Consider the following 21,853-nt stretch of genomic DNA (forward strand, 5'->3'; position numbering starts at 1 on the left):
ATCACGAGCAATGTATTTAGCTTTTTAACATTTCGAAAAATAAGCCAAGTTGCATAATTTTTAAAGACACTTCGAATTAATTAGAAGGCACATATTTTATTGCTAAGAAAATGTCAACATTGTAGATTTCTTTGTACAATTATTGGTGCGTCAAGAAATAATATAAACTAAAGCAAAACAATTTCACTTGCCACGTGCACATCTTTATGATGCCACTTATTCATTTATTAAATCGTGCATTGATTTGATAAGAGATATTATTCAGGACAAACAACTAAATCGTTTTAATTTTACGGTAATTGTAAACAAATAGTAGGCTAAAACATCCAAAACATGCGAAATAGAAACTGTAAAATAGGCAAAATCAGACCAACAGAAGTAAATAGCCTACTGTATAACTAAGATAAATGGTCCAAATACAACATGAATGTTTTTACAGTCTGATAATAACTTCTTGTCAGTCTTTTTATCATTATTATTAGTTATTTAGAAAATCACTCACACTTAAGTACTAAACTAGTAGGCCACTTTAAATAACCAATTAGAAGATATGAATGTGGATCTTTGGATATTAAAAAGTCCCATGTGCAGCGAAAAAAACTGGTACTGCAAAGAAGCATACATTTTTTAGTAATGTGGCCTTGAAGGCCTGGAGCTGAGGTTTAGTGAAGCAAGAGTAAGATCAAAAGCTGTATTCAAGATCAAGAACATTTGCCAGAGAAGTGAGGAGAGCTAGATGATCCACAGCGCGCTCAAGCGTGGGCTCGCCTACACTTTTTCCAGGTTTGATATCAACCGAAGGGTGGCTAATGAGAGACGACAAGCGACTGACGGAGGGACGAGAGGTAATTGGCACGGAATCGTGGGAAACCATAAACAAACAGCTGCCAATGGCATTTTGTTTTTCTCATCCCTTATCTAGTGAAAAGAATCAGAAGCGGAGCTGGGAGAGGAGAGCGCGCGAGAGGCCCAAATAACAAGCTTAGGGATTATATACAGCGTGCCACTGGCATCACAGGATCATCAACACTCACCATTAAATATTCACTCTTTCCGACTGCTCACAGAGAAAACTCATCATTTTCCCATCACAACTGTTCCTCAAAAATATGCAGACGCCATTTTTAAATTTTCCGCCAATGAAAACGAAGTGAGGGGTTTGTACTTTTGGTTACTGTTGTGTTCCTGAATGATGACTATTGATAATATATCATTCCAATAATAATATAATTGTAGGCTACAATTAAAACAAATCCTGGTAAAGTTATGTAAATTAAATAAATATTATAGAATAAGTGACATCTATTGTATGCATATGAAATATATTAAATAAAATAAAGTTTATATTTAAATTTATGTTATTTATATTTAAATGACAAATGTAGAAACTACCTGCTGTGACACTTTTAATTTTCAGACACTTTGAGATTCATTACTGATGATGAAAATTGATCTAAAAATCTGAAAACTCATTAAGTAGAAATAGTTCAGATGAAAACTAGACGTTGTTGTAATTTTGAAAACATTTTTACTGTGTGTGTCATGCACAGAGAGAATAAAAAGATAGAACGGCTTCATAACTAGAACTGTTCTCAGAAAAGAAAAGATTTGGATTGTTTGTTTTTAATTACAGGGCAAACAGAGGGGATGCATTTCATTTAATGAAAATAAAAACCTTAAAATGCTAGTCCATTAAAAAAAAATTTTCAGTGTGAAAAGCATCAATGTTATTATTATTATAATTTTTTTTTTTTGTAGTTTGGGTTGAAAAAGTTTTCTGTAGTTTACAAAGATTTATTGTTTGTGATCAAATTATGGTGATCTTAGTTTAAGCAGGGACGTTCATCCCTCCCTTAGCACGGAGGTGACCTGTGACCTTCCTTGTGACCTGCTTGTCCTTGCCTAACAGGGTCAAGCCTCCAATTAGCCAGGGGTCAAAGGTCAGGGTCCTCTCCTCTAACATATGACTCTATAGGCTGATGTCCTGCTCTTCAACAACAGGTCAATGTCAGCCATGCAATGTTATGTGAGCAGCGTGTTGCATATATTATTTGTTACGCAAAAACTGTTTAGGTTCAATTGGTCCAGTGACTTAGAGACACAAGGAATTTTTTTATTAGTTTGTAGTATACGATTATTGCTGATGAGTTTAAAAATATGATCCAGAGTTGCAATTCCTGTAACTCAGCATAGATTGTTTCATTAAAGTGAAATAAAAGACCAGCTGGATTTCCCACAATTCTTGTATGTGCTGAGCAAGTGAAAATCAGGGACAAATAGATTTTGTCATTAAACTAGCTTGATTCATGTTAACGAAAGCATTTTAATCTATGTGCACATGTAATGGCTTTATCAAAGGCAGAGATAGTTCAAAAGGACTGTAAATTTAATTCAATTTAATTAATCTTGAATCCCAAAATCATTTTTTCAGCTGCCCATTTGTGGTTTTCATGTAATCGTGAATGCTTGCTTTGGGATTGACAAAGGCACATAAACTGCTCCCCACTATGGTGTCGCAAACTACATCGTTTGCAATATATATCCTAGCGATTTGGAGTTTGGAAGGAAAATGTTAAAAGGGTACAATTGAGCCAGTCATGCATGTTCTGTGCATTCACTCGGCGTGGGCGCAATTCTCCAGAACACTTTTCCTTTGATTTCTTTCAGTTTTCACAGTGTCTCTCAAATGCCAATAATAGACTTGTCCATCAGCCTCTCCCTCCCTTGGAGTTAATTGGAGCTGTAGAGATTCAGACCAAGCTCTGAAGTTTGATTCATCATTGGATCACTAGATTATTAGATTAATCCTCCCCAAGATTAATGCCCCACCTGGACCCCCCCTGCCAGGCTGTTCTGCCCCTTCAATGCCCATAATGGCCCCTGGGCTCTTTGATAAGGCTGACCTGTATCGTTTCACATACAGATTTTCACCGGGACACTCTGGGATGTGTGTGTGTGTGTGTGTGTGCTCATGGCCAGCCACCAGGGTTGTTTGCTTACAGGAGACTTATGCAGAAATGCATCCTGAAAACAAGGAGCTAGAAACTCTGAGATTCATTATTTCACAATGGCAACATGTGCGTTTTGTTTTAAATGAAAAGAAACAGCCATGGATTTAAAAGACCATGTACGAGTATCTTTGTTGCAGTCCAGCAATGCTGATACTGTATACTGTAAAAATAATTGGTTATGTTTTTTGTAGTATTTTTATTAGCAGTTTGCAGTGTTCTTAGTTAAGAATCTCCTTTCACAACTGTGTATTTTACCATAAAATCATGCTCATACCTGCTATAATATATTTCACAGTATGAATGGACCAAGCTAATTTGTGCTTGACAGAATTCTGATTATGATTTTTAAAAACAATTTTAAATATTAACACTAGTACTTGAATGGTACAATAAATTTTGCCTGACAGAATTGTTTTTATATCTTTAAAAATAGCTCTAAATATTAATGCTAATGATTAAATGGTCTTATACATTTTTCCTGATAGAATTGTTTTTGTATTTAAAAAAATAACAACACTAAATTAAGCGGCAGTAATATTCTGATCTCACTTCCATGTCTAGATCTGGACTGATCGATACAAGCCCAGCATTTGATGCTCCTGTCTGGGCTAGCGAGTTGCACATCCCTTCACAGCAGAGAGCAGTGTGGCACAAAGAGTCAGGCTAATGAGGCTTGAGTGGCACTGGCGTATACAAAACGCTTGTCATCTCTTGGCAAGCACATCCTTCCATCTCTCTCTCTGCTCACCCTCTCAGCTCTCACTCTCTCTCTCTTTCTCTCATCATCGCCTTTGCTGGCTCTTTCCGCCAGGCCCATGGTTTCCTGGCAGCGATGCCCGTCTCTGTATGCCATCCTGGGAGGCATCATATCCCCTCCAGAGAGCTGGCCCCTGTGGCTGATGGAGCCTTTCAGTCCAGAGAATGGGGGCATTGTGAGGAATTGTGGGTCATGGCCGGAGTAGGCGGCAGTTTGCTCATATACAGGCCCCTCACACACTCACACAGGGCGCTTAGAACTGAGAGCCAAAGATAGACATCCAACCTCTCAGCTTTAAAAATGCCTTCTCAGGAAGTAGCTGTGTGAGAAAGTGTGTGAGAGAGGTGCATGGCAACACTGGAAGTATGCAAGTGTTTGTGTGTGTGTGTTTCTGTTTGACCGCATAAATGCTAAAAAGAAACAATTTCATGGCATTGTGCGTCGGCGTGTTTGTGTATGTGATTTGGTGCTTGCATACATGCATTCACTGCCTTCATGTCTATTAGAGAAAGCATTTTTGATTGTGCAGCGTTGTTGGAGGCACGTTTCTTCGAAGGAGTAAAGTTTTTTTTTTGGTCTGGATCTATTCATTTGTTCAAATATATTCATATTTCAAATACCACTTTTAGTAATAAAATGCATTTCATACATACAATAACTTGAATAAACCTTTTCTTTGATTTTCTGATTTAAAATCCAGGCTGTAAAATGTCATGTGGTGTGATGTTATGATATTTATGAATATGTAAAAAAGGGCACTTTTTAACTTGGAAAAAAAAAATATTATTTTTGAAAATAAAGATGCATACACTCACATGTACAGTATTGAAGGTGTAAGAAAAATATTTTTTTATTCATGGTTATTTTTCCTTTTAACGTTTGTAAAATGTAGAAAGTTTTTCAAAAACCAAATTTATCCTTGTCAAATGTTTTAAACAACATTTGTCCTTTTATTCATCATGGATATATAAATATGTAAGGACAAAACGGTAATGTAACGTTTGCCTGAAAACAAAGCATCAATCAGTCGTTCACAAAAATGCTGGATGATTTCTGAGGGAAAAAGAAACCACACAGCACAGGCATATAGGCCTATATATAGGTTTATAATATATTTAAATCAGAGACCAAGGCGTGTGTATCCATCTGTAGATAGTATAGCAACTAAACATCGGTGAAACTACCGTAGAGACAAACAAGCATCAGCTCCATCTCAAAGCTCACTCAGCTCCACCTAGTGGCTTGAAGAGGCCACACAATCATTCACCCATTCACTCACTGCATTTTCACACCAGCATCCTAGTTATAGGCTACCTCTTACACATTCTCTCAATGCATAGTGTTCATTTCCCCACCGCTGGCAGTCAGAGTGGCCGGAGGTGTTTTGGCACATAATGTATCCTTCCACAAGCGTAGGAGGAGGAAAATAGTACCAGTGTTTTTATCCTCTGTTCGTGCAGCCCATCCACGGACACCCTACCTCATTAAAATTCAGCCACCGGACTCCTTTCTCTCACCGTGCTGCACTAAGACAAAGGAGCATTGTGGAGACACCTCCTGTTTTAATTATGACGAGAAGGTGCGGAGGGGGTGTGAATCGTGGTGTGTGTGTGTGTGTGTGTGTGTGTGTGTGTGAGAGAGAGAGAGTGAGAGAGAAAAGTGAGAGGAGAAACAGCGAATGCATTGATTTGTGTGTAGACGTGTGATTTGCTGGTGTGTCACTCTTTGTGACATTTTGTGTGTCTAAAGTGTGTATGTTTGTGTTTTGTATGGGGTTTTGTTTCTATAAGGCTATATGTTTCTCTCTCTCTGTCTTTGTGTGTGTGTGTGTGTAGTGCAGCTGCAAGTCTGTTGTGGCTTGTTGCCATCATGCAAATTGGCATCTGATAAAACAGCATTGACTGAATTTGCTTAAGGGATGTAGAGGGAAGGAGTAAATAGGAGAGAATTAGTTCTTGTTGCAAAACCCATATAGTCACACAGCATTTCTCGCTCTCTCTCTGTCTTTTTTTCCCTCCATACCCAATGAATCATCCCCAAATGAATAAACCAAAATCTTCTTTGAACTTAAAATAGCTTCTCCTTTCTTGCTCTTTTTATTTCTTGGAGAAAAAGTATGTTTGATGACTTACACTAAGCTTTGATTCTCTAACATTCCATAAGCTCCTTATTCGCACTGTGATTAGACAATGTTTATATTTATATTTTTTAGATTTACATTTATAAGGTGGCCTGTGACTGAGAAGAGTATATTGACATGTTGATGATTTAAAAAAAATATATTATCATATTATTTTCCCACTGATTTTGGATTTTTAATCATTTCTAACTTGATTCTACCTATGATTTAAAAAGTCATCTACCACTAATTTAATAAATTTAATTTATTATTCAAAATATTAAACATTTTTTATTTAAATATTTAACATTTAAAAGCACTATAAGAGTGTAGTGTTGTCATTTTAATAGGCTATATAAGTTATTATATTTTTTAACTGAATAAAATAGATTTATAGAGTAATCAGCCTAAAAAAAGTATCATTATATCAATAATATTTTCTTGTTGTTATAGGAAAGAATTTCAGTATTGGTCCATAGTTTCAGTCATTTGATAAATGGATATTTCCCATTTTTGAGTCTGTAAGAGATATATCTAAGAACAAGTAAATGATAATCACAATTTTGAGTCCACTGTAAAGTGCAATCTTTGATGTAGGCTAAAATTTCTCATGATCATGTCTATACATGGCCTAAGACATCCAGGCACACGTCACGTAAGCTTTAATAGTGACCCACTCCATCAGCTGAGCTAGATAGAGCCCCTGCACTGTCACTTCCTCATTCAACAGCACCAACTCAATTAAGACTCTATGATGGCTTCACCCCACTTGACCCATACTGACCTCTGACCTCAAGGTTCACACCTCCCACAATATCAAGCATGCGTGTGGATGTGCTTGGCCGGGTGGGGGGGTTTGGGGGTCGCTAAAGGGCTTTTGTCCCCGCTGTGTCCAGCCACCCTCTCTCACTAAAGGATGCTGTCAGTGCTTTTGTTGTATTCCTTTGAATGTAATGGGCCCTGAGGGAGGGCTTATGAAAGCAAAAATCCCTGAATCACCACACAAATATGAGTTTAAGGTCAGTTTTGAGTGATTTAAGATATCCGGCTAGGTTTTTTTTTATTTGTGAAGATATTTCGACTCATTGTTTTTCTTTTTAATGATGAAAATCACCATTGGTTACCTCTTAAGTTGGTATTTCATTTCTCACGATTCTGTTCATTTTGTTCTTGCTATGCTCTCCACTTAATGAACCTCTTGAACTTTGCTGCTCTTGGCGGAAGCAGGTGTGAGCTCCACTGTGACCATATTAGTCTGATTCTCTTGTCTCTGCTCCATTCAGATTCAAACATCTTCACTAGCCAAAATGGAGAACAAGGGAAACTCACATAAGCACCAATTTCTGCTGACAGGAGACTTCCTGACCACAACGGGCTTTGTTAATGCCCATAGGGTGAGATTTTAGCATTCTTATTGTTCTGTAAACTGTCAATCAAAAGTTAACACATTTAAAATTAACTAGTTTTATTAAGTCAAAATGATATATTAGCAAAACTAATTTTAAGGGTCTCATTACATTTTTAACCCTTTTGCTGTGATGAAAATCCTTGAACTATTTTGGTGTTTTAAAATATTGCTTGTAAACCTCCCTTTTTGCTATATTGCTATCAAATATTGGATTTAATCTTTTTATCAATTTGTTTTCTTTTAATTAGCACAGGTTTTGTATTTCTTTGGATTGATCTGAGCTTGAGTGAAAAGTATTTTTTTGGCAATGTGCACTCAAAAACTGAGGTGTATAAGCTCAGATCAGCAAGGCAGCAAGAAATACAAAACCTCAGCTAATTGAAAGAAACATTGAATTCAGTATTTGATAATATAGCACAGCAAGAAATTTAGAAGTATTTTTTTGTAAGCAGGTCCATTATGCAAAAAGTTCATTATAGTGGAAAACGTTTAATTTTTTAAAATGTTCCTCAAACTCAAAAAACAAACAACAACAACAAAAAAACACTTCAGAGAAGGAACCCAAAGATGGTTCTTTATGACATCACTGCGAAAGACCACATTTGGAACCTTTCTTTATAGGAGTGTAGGCATAGCTCCGTAAGATAACAACAAAATAGAACAGAATACAGTGCGTCTTGTAGCTGGACACAATGACATATCCATATCCATAGCCAAAGTTCTGCTGTCTTCGTAGAAATGTCAAATAAATATATGCAAGGTAGTGTCATTGTATTTGTAATCCACTAACTCGCTGTCTATTTTTCTCGTTGTGCTGTTTGTGTGAGCACTGATCAGAGGGAGGCCTGCAGTTGAAAGGGTCCATGGCCCCTGAGCACAGCCTGCCTGTAATCCTGTTAATGTGAGCTAAAGAGAGGCACTCTCCCCATACAGACAGGCTTTCAGAGCGCACACAGGACGTTCCCTTCAGCACACACTCCCACTGACCCACTTAGAGACATTCTTACCGAAGAAAATGGATAGTTAGTCATTCCTGATTCAGGTGTGTCACTAAAAGGTAAATGCCAAATAAACAAAGAATGTTCCCCTAATGTTAGCAAATGGTTCCCATTTGGTAATTTTTTGGGAACCAATTTTTAGGTTCTTTAGATTTTCTGTGACATTCAATGTTCTCAGAACACTACAGGGAGGTAAGAACCTTGTAAGAATGTAGCTATATAGATCGTTTCTAATGGTTATTTTTAGGTTTTAGCTTAAAAATAAATCCCATAAACTAAAATGAGTGTGCAAAAATTAACTTAATTGCTCTAGGTTTAAACACACACACACACACACATACATACAATTGCAACAGACTAGAAAACACAACAATTAATCAAAGTCTGTCACGTGGGCTTCAATCTCCAGCGCAGTTTCATTTTGAAACCCTTAAAGCTCCATTTCAAACAAAACACACAAACAAATCAAGTATGTAAATACCCTATTACGTGCAGTTAGTATTCTACATTTTTGCTGATTATAAAGCGCAATTAAGCACTTCAGCGTTAGCGCCTATTCACATCCCAGCTGTCCACCTGTCTGAGGCCTGGGAAAAGACCTTGGCGCTGGTTCACGCCGCGGCGCCGTCTCTGTAAAACACGCAGTGCGCGAATGAAAAGGGGCGTAGAGCTGCTCCTCGCACAGCCCGCCAGCTCCAGGCGCTCCTAATAACGTGCTATCAAAATAAGACCCCCACTTTCCATTCTCCGTTTGATCCCAGAAAGTGAAACTGTGCTAATTACGCGACGGAGACCATCTGGACTCTTCGTTAACCCTTTCCGCAGTGATTGTAGGCGCCATTAAGTATTCTTGAATTAAACGGCGCCTTCACTAGGAATCAGCGTGATTTAACATCCTTGTTTGTCGTCGAGTTGAATGTAGAATTCACGCCCGCGTGACTTTGAAAAAAAATAACTTAGCCTACGTGTTGAAAACACTTTCCCAATTCGAAAATATAGCGTGTATTTCTCTCTCACACACACACACACCTTCAAGGGATTATTAAAATAACCATGACACTTAAGCAATATACATTTGAACAATTTATTTGAATGTCAAATTTACAGAATTTGACGTTCAAACGCAGGTAATGCCGAGTAGAAATAATCCTTTTAAAGAAACATTTTTTCTTTAAAACAGATAAACATCAGATAACCTATATACATTTAATATGTTAAATCAATCAAAAAAAAATTCTCTCCAATTTTAGTAGTCAATAAAACATGCTCATTAATGTCCCATATTCATAGTATTTCTAAACGTTTTGTTTGAAACAAATAATCCAGAAATCTCAAAATGTGCGCTCATAGGAAACATTTTAGAAAACCTATAACTCACAGAAAGTTTTATGTTGCAGATATTAAATTCCAGCTGTTTAGGATGAATAAAATTTCTTATTCAATTTTAGGAAAATATATATATATATACCAAATGAATACAAAATATTTTCCCATACATCCCACAACAGATTTTCATTGTTCTTGTACAAATATTCAAAATAAAGAAGAAAGCATAAACTGTATTTTTCAGTCGGCTATCTTACATTATAAATATTTCTAGAAGCTAATCATGAGAACAATCAGCTTGTCCTCTGTCGACCGCGACCATTCGCAGCTCTGCATCACCATCTAGTGGACTTATAAGGAATCACAGGTTTGTTGGCTCAGTTGTACATTCTCAAAGTTCCTTATGTAAACTGGGCTAATAGTTTTATATAATAACATATACTGATCTTAACAATAATGGAACAAAGTTTATCGTTTTATTTTAAGAGTGTAAGTAAAATAAATGGCACCTGAAGTGAACGTCACAGGTGACAGGGCTTGTGCAAGTTTATGAAGTGATGAACAAATGCAAACAGGTGACCGCAGGCAATTTAGCTGCTGAGTTTTTCCACTTCGTTTGGTGTGGCCACTTCGTTAAGCTCATGATGACCTTCCTCCTCTCCCGGTATCTGAAACACATTCACATTTCCTATTAGCACATGATAAGACTGAGTGTTGTTCAAAATATTCAAACTGTCTGCATATTGTACATACAATGCCATATAATACTGCACATCAGGCAATAATGCCTAATAAGTCAAGGACAGTCAAGGAATCTATGGTTGAAACAGGCTTACAGAATAAACTATAAAATGCTATAAAAATGATACTGAAAAGTCTTTACCTCCCAGTAGAGTCCATCCTCAAAGCAGTGAGTATCTGGAGGAGAACCGTAAATAGGCAGCTTCAGAATAAACCCTGAGAAAAAAAACAGACATATTGTTATGTTTGATCTAAGATCAATAAATCACAATATACTGAACACACATGTATACACAGGGAAGCATGAACAATCTAGAGTTGTCATGATGATCAAAATTTGGTTGATGATTAATTGTAACTGCAATTTAACAATTCAAACGGGAATCATAGAATACTAATGTATGTTAAACAATTGCTTTGCAGGGGCTGAATTACATTTATTACAAAATATTTATATTTTCTGTTTTGTTACTTAGTGTTTTAGGATATTTTTAGTCTGTGTTCCATTCACAAATTTTTTTAACCAAACCAAACTGAATATATTACAGTGATCATTATTGTTGTTGTCGTTGTGAATATTACAATCTTATTATTACAATATTATATATTTCTGTCCCAAACATGAAAATGAAATGAAAATATTTGCCTTTTTCCAATTAATACAACATTAGTCTCTATGCATTTTGCCTTGTTTATGTTTTCAGCGTAGCACAAATGTGCTTTTCATAACATTTGTATATCTACTTCAAATTCTTTAATTTGAATGGCACAATATGACAACAGTGCAAAACTTCAAACTGATAAGATCAAATAATTAGCCTAGTGGAAGCATACACACACTGCACTTTCAAACTGTACACTATACCCACCTGTAATGAGACCACCAATCAGAGCCATTCCTAGTGTGACAGCCAAGGAAATTGCCTGAAATCCACCCTTAGATTGAGGGTCCCATTTCCCAGGCTCAACATCAGCGAAAACTCTTTGCAATCTGTGCAAGATGGGATACAGAGGCACATATGTGTCAGGGAATCGAAAATCGATTCCAATTCCAGAATCGGATACTTAAGGTCAGGAATCAGCTACTTGTCAAATTTACATTTCGATTCCACCTATCGATTCCTGTGTGTGTGCTTTTTTCTTTCTTTTGCTTCACTTCATCTGTGAAGACCCGACCTGGCGATCTGCCAAGACTTCACTCTTGGTTCGTCAGTGCAGTGTACGATCACATAAGTGTGATTTGAACATTCAGATATGCGTTCGCGGCGCTGCCGCTGACCTAAAGAGAGTAGCTGTCATGCATGAAACAGCTTCACGAACAGTCTTTTCAACCACACAGTATCATTATTTCTGTGTTACAAACATTCAAATAATCACAGAAGTACTGGGATAAAAGTTTATAGTTTTGATATAAACTCTGATGTGTATGGTAGCGATCAAAATAGAGTAAATCACCTTTTGAAAGAAATTTGACACTTCAAATAAAGTTTGATTGATTACGTTGTTACACCAGTAGGTGGCGAAAAGAGGCTATTCAAATGTATTTGTATTTGAATCATTCCAGAGAATCGTTCAGAACTCCTGATTCATCCAGTAATGAAACAAGTAAATCTTGATTGAGTCATTGAATCATTCATAAATTACATGTGATTTTGTTTAGTTTAAAGGTTTTTCTTCAGAATAGTGAGAGAACCACAATCTCCATAAAAAAAAAATCTAAATTTATCAAGAATCATGCTGCTCTATTTTGCACACAAACAGCTCTTAAACGCAACTAAATGTTTTGCAAAAAGAGACAGAATAAATTTGTTTGATATCTAAATGTTTGAATTTATTTTTTAATCACATTGGAATCAAAACTGGGATTCAGAAACAATTGGAATTGATGAGCAGAATGGGAAACTGAATTGATCAAATTCAAACGATTCCCAACCCTTGTTCTCACAAAGAATGAGTTCTGCAATATTTTCAGCCATGACACACAAGTATGCAAAACAATGCAAAAATATTACCTTATTAAATAACAATAATTAACATATAAAATATATAAATACAATTATAACAGATTCTGTTGTGTGACCAGATGTGTTTGTGGACCAAATCAATGACACAATAACAAATCATTAATTATACAAATAATTTATATATACATATATATATACTACTGACTTACCCATGACCATATACGTCTGGGGAGGCCAGTGCAGCAGTGACAGCACCCACCACAGCTCCCAGAACTCCTGGCATTCCATGCAGGTTATGAATGCCACAAGTGTCCTGAATCTTCAGCTTCGATTCCAAAACCGGCTAAAAGAGCACAAAACAGCAACAAATATGATACTGAGGCTTCTTGTGGATGTTTACAGTTATGTGTCAGAGAAATGTGCAATACTAACCGTGAGGTATTTGTATCCCAGTACTGAAATAGTTCCAGCGAGGAATCCCACAATCATAGAGCCAAACGCAGTCAGCATCATCTCTCCAGCTGTTCCCACAGCAACACCACCAGCCAGTGCAGCATTCTGGATGTGCACCTGAAAAAGACAGAGGCTTGTAAGAGGGTTTGTACGTTGCAGTTTGTAATGTAATATCAAAGATGGCCACAAGGGGATGCTCACCATGTCCAATTTGCCTTCGGGGTTGACTAGGGCTGAGAAAGCGAATGTAGCCAGTGTGCAGGCGGCCAGAGAGTAGTAAGTGTTCATGGCGGTTCTGTGCTGTGGGTCACCGTAGTTTGTAACGGCAGAGTTGAAGCTGGGCCAGAACATCCACAGATAGATGGTACCTGAGCAGAACCCAAGCTTTAGAGGATCAGAGAATCCGGGTTGACCACAGGCTAGAATTTTTTAGGTGTGTAAACTCTTCGAGCGACTTACCGATCATGGCAAAGAGGTCAGAGTGGTAGACAGACGAGTTTCTGTGTTTGCTCTTGTCCAGGTTTGGCCTGTACAGCACACGGGTCACCATTAGGCCGAAGTATGCACCAAATGTATGAATGGTCATGGATCCTCCAGCATCATTGGCCTAGAGATACCGTTAACATTTGAATTTGTACTGTTATGATTACACTCATAAATGTAAGAATAGAAATATGTATATAGTTTTTATAGTCTTTATACAAACTTCATCTTATTTGTTTTAGTTTTCTCTGTGGATATTTAATTTAGATGTACTTTAATGTAATCTAGTATAACTTGTTTTGTTAAAATCTAAAGTGGAGCTGTTACTACATATGCATTTCTACATTTGGCAAGACCAAAAAATTTATGAAAGTCACATTTTAGAAAGTAATCTACACAGCTGATTAATTTATAATGGCATTAGATATAATGAGAAAGCAATTCATACTCGATCTACTCAGGATGCAAAATTTTTAAAAAATAGCTTACAACAAGCTATACTGTGATTATGATAGAAGTACCATGAATTTGTCTATACTATGCATGTGTGAAATATTAGTGGTGCATAATATGTTAGATAATTTTTTAATTACATGTATTGGTCGATATTGGATATTTAAATGTGTATGTTCATTTCCTCTGTTTTGCATACTGTACTTTATAATTCTGTGATGTCATATGAAGTAGGGATGTGCGCTATGACTAATTTGACTGTCGTTTAAACGCATGTTTTGTATCCGACTAGTCTAAAAGCTAGAAACCCCCAAAAAGTGACAAAAGAAGAAAACTGCGTGTGTCTATATAACAGCCTACATTTGAAATACTCGCACTGTCAAATCCCTCAATGAATTCTGCTAAAAATAGGTCATGATTATGCCGTATGCTTGCCTCACGTTATCATCATTTAATTTTAGGCGGCCGTTAAACAGAAAAAAAGGAAGAGCATACACTCAACAAACCAGTGCATAACTTATTTATTCAGATCGGCTGGAGCAATGCAGAAATGGAAAATCAATCAATAGACTGACAGAATTCTTCATCTTCATATAACGTTAGCCAACACATTAAAACACAAGTCAAAAACAATAGGAAAGTTTATCAAGGAATAGCATTAAAACGGCTTTTAAAAATGTAGGCCTACTTCATGTTGGCTATATTGTCTAAAAACAAAACAATCCTCATTTTACTTACTCAGACCATGCGCATTTGTTCAGTGAATTTAACATGTTAACATGTTCTGCCGAAAGACGGCGATCCTGCATTTGAAAATAAAAGCGCTCAGCAGGAACTGAAGTCACAGGCACGCAGAGAGATAACTACAAGCAAGCAGACAGTTTTGTAAAGAGCCTGGAAATCCCGCACCACCACCGAAGTGAGTCTTCGTTTAGAGGAATGGACGGCGCGGATGGGATCCCGGACCGCAGCGGCAGGTTGTAGTGTATGACATGATTGACATTTGCTGGCTTTGGCTAGCCTCCGAGCTAACGCATACGTGCCTGTATTGAATATGATTACGCATCGCTCCAGTAAAGTTATTGTAAGCCAATCTGACATTACACTGTTTACACACAACTTTTCTGTTTCCTTCTAACGTTAATTCAAAAGAATCCCACACCTTGCTGGTCTTTTGCGTGATCATTATGGTAATTTGAATGATAAAAAAATCATACGTTTTTTTTCTCTCGTGTAATAGACTATTGGTTTCAGTGTCGACTAGCTGGAGCTGTACCGTTTAGTCAACTAGTCGACTAGACCCGCACATCCCTAATATGAAGCATTTAAAATGATTAATTTTATGCTTTTGTAGATCAGACAGATAGTGTGTTCACACTCACCCCAAGGACAGAAAGCAGGATGAACTCATTGATGGCGAACAATGTCACCTCGAAAATGGCCATTACAAGTAGCTGCACAGGACTGGTCTTCCCCAATACGGCGCCAAAAGAGATCAGCACGGAACCAGTGCAGAAGTCTGCATTTATCATGCTGCAGAACAAATATACTCACTGTGAGTAATTATAAATACAGTAGTGCATGTGTCTGTGAGTCGGGGGCTGCTCAGTCTAGTCAGCTGCTCAACCGCCAGGTCCACTTGGTGGCGCTGTGTTCAGCTGTAATCTACTTTACACACAAGGCCACAGCAGCAGCAAATGTGCACACACACCTAACAATTACAGAACATAGCAAAGACATTATTTTATCTGTCCTTTTTACATTAATCACCCCTTCACAGAGACTGTTGTAGCCCTTTGACAACAGATTTTTATTAGCCACAACTGCTGCTGGCCTCCAAACATCACCAGTCTCTTTAAAATCCAAATAACTGTACTGTAAGAAACAAAAACATAAAAGTCATATGTGGGGTTCAAGTTTTACCTAGTCACGCCAACGTGGATCTTGCCATGGTGCAAGCCGTGGACAAAGCCCTGCATCAGTGTGGCCCACTGTAGGGAAAAGGCTGCGATGAGGAAGTTAAATCCGACGCTACTGAATCCATAACGTTGTAGAAATGTCATCAGGAACCCGAAGCCCACAAAGATCATGACATGAACATCCTGGAAACCTAAAACACAAAGTCAGTTAGCCGTTTTCCCTATTCTTTCCCCTCTCGTTCTCACAGTTTTACATATTTTTAATAGTAATCTCATAAACTGCAATTGCTCACTGATATTTGTGTGGACTGGACACATACAGAATATATTTTTTAATTTTTTGACATGGGTACTTAGCAGCACCATTCAGGGCCAATTTTACACTATGGGTAAGCTGAACCCTACATTATCCCCTGTGTTCTTTTCTGTGTAGAGCCATTCATTCACCCATTTCACTTCTTTTGACACAATTAGACTGTTGCCAAGCAACTGGCCATTGACCTGGGCACCAATGAGGATGGCATGGCTCCTGTGGGCAAACTGTCCCAAATACCTCTCACATTCACCCTTCTTTGGCAGCCCATAAATGAGTCTATGAGCTTTACGTGTACGCTGAGTTTACTGCAGGACAAATAAGTCTTTAAATTGATAGTTAACCCAAAAATTATCCTAATGTCTTTCCAAACCTGAATGACCAAACTGGTTGGACCCCACTGACTTTGATTGTATGGACAAAATATCTTCTTTTGCATTCAAGGAAGAAAGAAAGTCCTTTTAGGCTTGAAACAACATTAGAGTAAGTAAATGATCACAGAATTTTCATTTTTTGGGTGAACCATCCCTTTAATGAAACCAAGAAGTGAACTGTGAAGCAATGTATTCGCATCCTTACAATGTAGATAACTAAACTGCGATCAGCAAAGACCACTCAAATAATTATAATACATTATAATTTATTGTATTTGATATACATGATACATTTATTGTACATGATATACAAAAATGTGATTCATCAATCGTCTTAAACCCCTGAAAGCAGCTGTTTTAATGTCACACCTGTTGTGTAGTTATGTGTCCTGCAGCTGAGCAGTGACAAGCGAAACAGATGGGATCACTCCCATAAAGGTGAAGATGCATATTGGTGAAGATTAGTGATAAGAAGTCTATTACAAGACAGTAAAACCACTGTTCTTTGCAGAGGATTCGCCCCTTTTTCTTTATCCTACACAATTTATGTAGAATTCTGTTAAACCTGTTGAGTGAAGTCTGAAATTTGTCATGATTTATGCGAATCACATGTAGGTGTGTCTAGGACTTGCAGTGTAGACACAACATGAAATGCAGTAAATGTTATTAAGTTCTTCACATAAGTCTGGTGCTGAGGGCAAGTTTAGTTTAAATCGCACAAAAAAACCTGTCAGACCACTCAAACACAAGTTACACAATTTAGGCCAATGTTCATCTGCAGTTCAACCAATCAAACACATTCCTCGGTTATCAAGTTAAAAGGCACCACATGTGTGTTTCTACTGGTGAACTCAATATATTTTTCAATAATTACCCAATTGCATGATCATCTCAGATCCACAAAGATCTTCTCAACACTGAGTGCTGAATATAGTTTTCTACACACCATTCATTAAAAATTGTCACTTACTGGGATAACGATAGTAGAACTCATTCTCATGATCATTTCTAGTAGCACTATGGGTTCTGTTTTCATTCCACAGCTTGGCATGAGTGTCATCGTTATACTCCACCAGCGTTCCAAAGAGGATGATGAGGATGACTTCCAAGATGATGCATAACAGCGGCAGCCGTAGCCTCATGTTAGTAGACTCAGCCATAGTGCTTCCGTAGCGCTCACTCTCTATCCCCTTCCCTCTTTCTGAAGCAGGGCACAGGCTCTGATGGGTCTGGAGGCAGAATGCAGGAGAACATTAGTTGAAACAAGTCTTTTTATTGTTAGTTTGGCCACTTGATGATATAGTTAACGCCCATCTGCTCTCTCAAGTCTGCTGATTTGCAGCAGTTCTGGGCTCCTCCCTCACCCTTTTACTCATGAGGTGCACAAGGAGTACATTTTGAGCCAATGAGAGTATTTGAGTAAAATGTGAACAGGAAGGTCAAAGAGATGGTCAAAGATTTGGGTGGAAAGGTGAAAAATGTATTTCTGAATTTTTCCCTGGATATGGGAGGCATGAAGTGGCTAAGTGTAAATGATTCCAGTGTATTGGAGCAGATAATGATCACTGTTCCATTAATATTGCTGATGTGGGATGCAAATAGAAATCTAAAGGTGAGAGACATGTCTTCGTCATATATGAACATGGTGGCATGCGTTTTCTCCACATTTAAAGTAGTTAAGCCTAATTACTACAAACACACATTTTTTTCCCACATACCTTTTTTCTCCCCCAGGATTCACTTTCAAACATATTCCACAAAACATACATTTTGAACTGACAAGGACATGAACTATTGGTACTGACTGATGAATATAGTATCTGTCTTTGTGACAGGTGGGATTTGGGATTGGATTTGGGATCTTGAGATTGGATATGAAACTGCAAGTGACATAATGACCTGAGCTGTTTGCCTCACAGATATACATCTTTACAATTGCATTGTCATAAATATCTACTCACACACAAAAGTTTGGGTAAGATTTTTAAATGTATATAATGTATATTGTATACAATATATAATGTCCCTCATATTTCTTTATCAAAATAAAGTACAAACAGCAATATTGTGAATTATTATAAGAATTTAAATGAACACTTTTTTAATTTGAATATATTTTAAAATATAATTTATTCCTGTGATGAATTTTCAGAAGTCATTACTCCAGTGTCACATGATCCTTCAGAAATCATTGTAATATTCTGACTTAATGCTCAAGAAACATTTCTTATTGTTCTCAATGTTGAAAATAGTTGTTCTGCTAAATATTTTTTGGGGAACCATGATCCTTTTTTTCAGAGTTCTTGGAAATAGACGTAATAGAAAGTTCAAAGTAACAGCATTTCTTTTAACTTTTTGTAACAATGTAAAACTTTACTGTCACAATTTAAAGCATCCTTCATGAATAAAAATATAAAAAATAGTCTTACTGACAATAAACTTTTGAATGGTAGTGCGAAATATTACTTAAAACACACATGTAGGCAGGAGTGACACTAAAAAAATGTAACAAATCAACGACATTGTCGAATCCAGCAAACATCCCACTGGCTGGTTTAAACTGTTTCTAAATTCACAGGAATCATTTACACTGTAATGTTTACACAACACCATTGATAAAGGCCTAAAAGGAAAGCTACTAATCTCTGGCTGACAAGGGCAATTTAAAGGAAAACACAAAAAAGTGGGTTTAATCCCTCCTTGCACTCTTGTGGCTGAAGTATGATAAGAGGATGAGAAGTAATTCTACATGCTTTGGAAACAAAATAAATAAACAAGAAACTTTTGAGTTTGATTGTTACCTTTTTGAATGAATCAGTTACTCCCTTGACTGTCAAATTTTCGACTTTGACAATATATATATATAGAGAGATAAAAAATATATTTTTTCGCCCCTGTGGATTAATTTGCACATATTAACCATAAGACTAGTAATGTATGATAATAAAGAAAAAAGGGTTAATTTTGATTTCATGTGGCCTTTAACAAGCTGACAAAGCTTGTTCTGACAGCGTCACGAAAAATAACTATGAACTATTTAGGCACAGCTTTCTGGTCTAACCCAAAAGCTAAACCCATCAAGTGTCACTTTGACTCTTCTAGTCAACAGTACTTGACCTTTGATCTCTTTCACCTCTGCTTGCACCTATGAGAAGCTGAAGAATGCTGGGATTACAAACATCTGAGAGTCCTTTCTCAAATCTCACTTTTCTGAAGTCTTGTGAGAATGCTAGTATCTCAGGTACCAATGTTTCAAGCTCAGAAAAAGTGGGTTGGGTGTGAATGTATGAAAAGGAGACAGATATGTTTGTGTAGGAAATAATAATTTAATAAGTGCACACTCTCCTATCTGAAGTGCTTTTCAAAAAAAGAACACATGACAAAACCAATCAAAAATTGTGTAGCTCTCGTGTGAACCAGCACATTATACACCAGAGGGAAATTCATGCTGCATGAAAATCAAGTCAAACCTGCTTTGGGTGCAGAAGGCAAAACTGAACAATTCTTGCGTGTTCAAAGCAGTGAACTTGGTGGTAAAGGCCTGTAGCTAAATCTGTACAAGATAACGCCATTTCCAAGAGATTCTCATCATCATCTACAAAGCTACTGCCCACTGGGGTCTTTTGAAACATCTCAAGATCTCATATTCCAGGATTCCTTTGCATGCAGCTACAGGTCCTGGTACACACATCCATTCATCATCTGATATCATACGAGGGAAAACAGTCAACTTAAACTATAACCAGTGAACCGCTAAATGTTATTCAGAAACTGAACGTATACTTTTATATAACTGGCATGAAGGAATGCCAAGTGTTCTCTTTCTGACAAAGGGGGGAAAATATTATTTATCCAATGATGAAGAGCTGCAGTAACCATTAAGGAAGCAAACAAAAATGATCCTGTTGCATCATTGCAGGACAATTGTGAAGATATTGTTAATAGTCAAAATATTTTTACACCTACTGATAGGAAGATCAATATTATATCTATAAAAATTACACAAGTCATATCTGAACCAATTAGTTTATGGGAGTGAGTGACCTCGTAAGTGTTTAGAAACATCCACAAATGTATTATATTGACAGTAAACAAGCAAGAAGCCTAAGTGCCTGAGTTAGAGAGCAGCCTGAGGGTAAGGACAGGACTTTTACCAGGGCATGACAAATCATTTCACCATGTCTCTTTAACTGATAAAATATTTGCATACTCATTTTAAGCTATGGGGGTCTTGGGCATGTGATCCTGTCACAAGCACATAATATATGAGATCAAGATACGCATACAAACATAAATAATCTAAATGCTACAGATGTAAATTATGTATCAGTATGGCAATCTAATCTAATGTTGTAACTATACCAGACATTTAATAATCAAACAAATACCATTCAAACTGTGCTTCTGGTCAACCATAAAAATATAAAACAGATAACATGCAGAATTAGAAGAAAGGTCTGCATAATGATTTTCATTTTTTAAATTTTCGCTGCATATATTCGCTGCTGATTTGGGTTTATGGATTTGCAGTCTGTACTGGAGAATTCAGACATGCCTATGGAAGAACATGAAAAGGGGGAACAAAAATTCTTCACAAAGATTCAAGGCAGCTGAAAAAGTGAGCAATCCGCGTTATGAAAAACCCTCCTGAGATCTGAATGCGTCTGAAAGCTCCCATGCACCCCTAGCGGTTAGCGCTAAATTACAGTAATTAGCAATTAACCAATACACAATAATTCATAACAAACCTCAAGATGCTAACCATACAAATTTGAAATACAAAATAAATATATAAAAGTATTAAAAATATATACTCCATCCTGGTACATTCAGTGATATAAGTTAACTAACGTTAATAAGACTGGGTTAATAGATTAACGTTACAGTGAGGGAGATTTTTAACTTTAAAACTCGACGTTTCTAAAACAGACAGCTAAACCATCTATGAAATGTACAATACACGTTTTATGCACAATTTACACACGATTACAATAAGGCGTGGATTTTATAACAGTGGTTTTACTCATAACATAACGTTACCTGACTGGACAGGAAGAAGACGTTAGCTTTCTTCAAACTGGGCTCGTGAGTACCAGGGTGTCGGTGGGGGAGGGGCGACATACTGACACCCGCGAAAATATTACAAGTAAAATTATTATTATTTTTAATGTCTTAATTTTTAAATAAAAAAAGTTTACATGGAAAGTTTTTCCCAGTATAAATCCTGTTAAATATTTAGATTTTTCTCAGATTATTCTCCTTTTTTGCTTAGAGGTGCTTAAAGGTGCAGTGAGTAATTTTGTTTTCTTTAAAAAAGTGTTTACTCAAAGTGTCACAACTTGATTTATTTAAAGGTGAACAGCGGGTCACCTCATAGCACGACATTTTAATGCATGCCATGTCTGAATGTCCAGAACCCTTGCCACATGGGGTTCACAGGAGAAAATGAAATGGAAATTTGCTCTAAACCCAAGACTAAAAAAAGTAGAAGTGTTTCTATGACTTTCCAAAAGATGTAAAAAAAAAAGGTAAAG

General features: G+C 36.9%; 1 protein-coding gene across 2 annotated transcripts; it reads right to left on the reverse strand.

The window, feature by feature from the left end:
* Positions 1 to 7,766: 7,766 nt before the first annotated feature.
* LOC306878444 (ammonium transporter Rh type B-like) lies at positions 7,767 to 21,418 on the reverse strand. Of its 2 annotated transcripts, XR_013784955.1 has the most exons (12): positions 21,360 to 21,407; positions 17,290 to 17,548; positions 15,637 to 15,823; positions 15,096 to 15,246; positions 13,237 to 13,384; positions 12,979 to 13,145; positions 12,757 to 12,894; positions 12,534 to 12,667; positions 11,230 to 11,351; positions 10,503 to 10,576; positions 10,129 to 10,287; positions 9,364 to 9,969 (listed from the first exon to the last, which is right to left on the reverse strand). XR_013784955.1 is itself a non-coding variant. In XM_079430800.1 (11 exons), the coding sequence occupies exons 2-11, from the start codon at positions 17,477 to 17,479 to the stop codon at positions 10,210 to 10,212; spliced, it is 1,389 nt and encodes a 462-aa protein (XP_079286926.1). In that variant the 5' UTR covers positions 17,480 to 17,548; positions 21,360 to 21,418; the 3' UTR covers positions 7,767 to 10,209. The 2 variants fall into 2 exon arrangements, 1 of the variants encoding a protein (XP_079286926.1); XM_079430800.1 differs by having other exon boundaries at positions 7,767 to 10,287; positions 21,360 to 21,418.
* Positions 21,419 to 21,853: the final 435 nt, after the last annotated feature.

The sequence above is a fragment of the Barbus barbus genome (assembly GCF_936440315.1).
Source record: "Barbus barbus genome assembly, chromosome: 12".
Taxonomy (NCBI): Eukaryota; Metazoa; Chordata; class Actinopteri; order Cypriniformes; family Cyprinidae; genus Barbus; species Barbus barbus.

Bases quoted from the DNA above. Each gene is read 5' to 3' on its own strand.
- LOC306878444 (XM_079430800.1), bottom strand. From the start codon at position 17,479: ATGGCTGAGTCTACTAACATGAGGCTACGGCTGCCGCTGTTATGCATC. The intron at 15,824-17,289 runs GTAAGTGACAAT...TTTGTGTTTTAG, and splicing joins GTTCTACTATCGTTATCCCA to GTTTCCAGGATGTTCATGTC. The intron at 10,577-11,229 runs GTGGGTATAGTG...TTTTTTTCTCAG, and splicing joins GATTGGTGGTCTCATTACAG to GGTTTATTCTGAAGCTGCCT.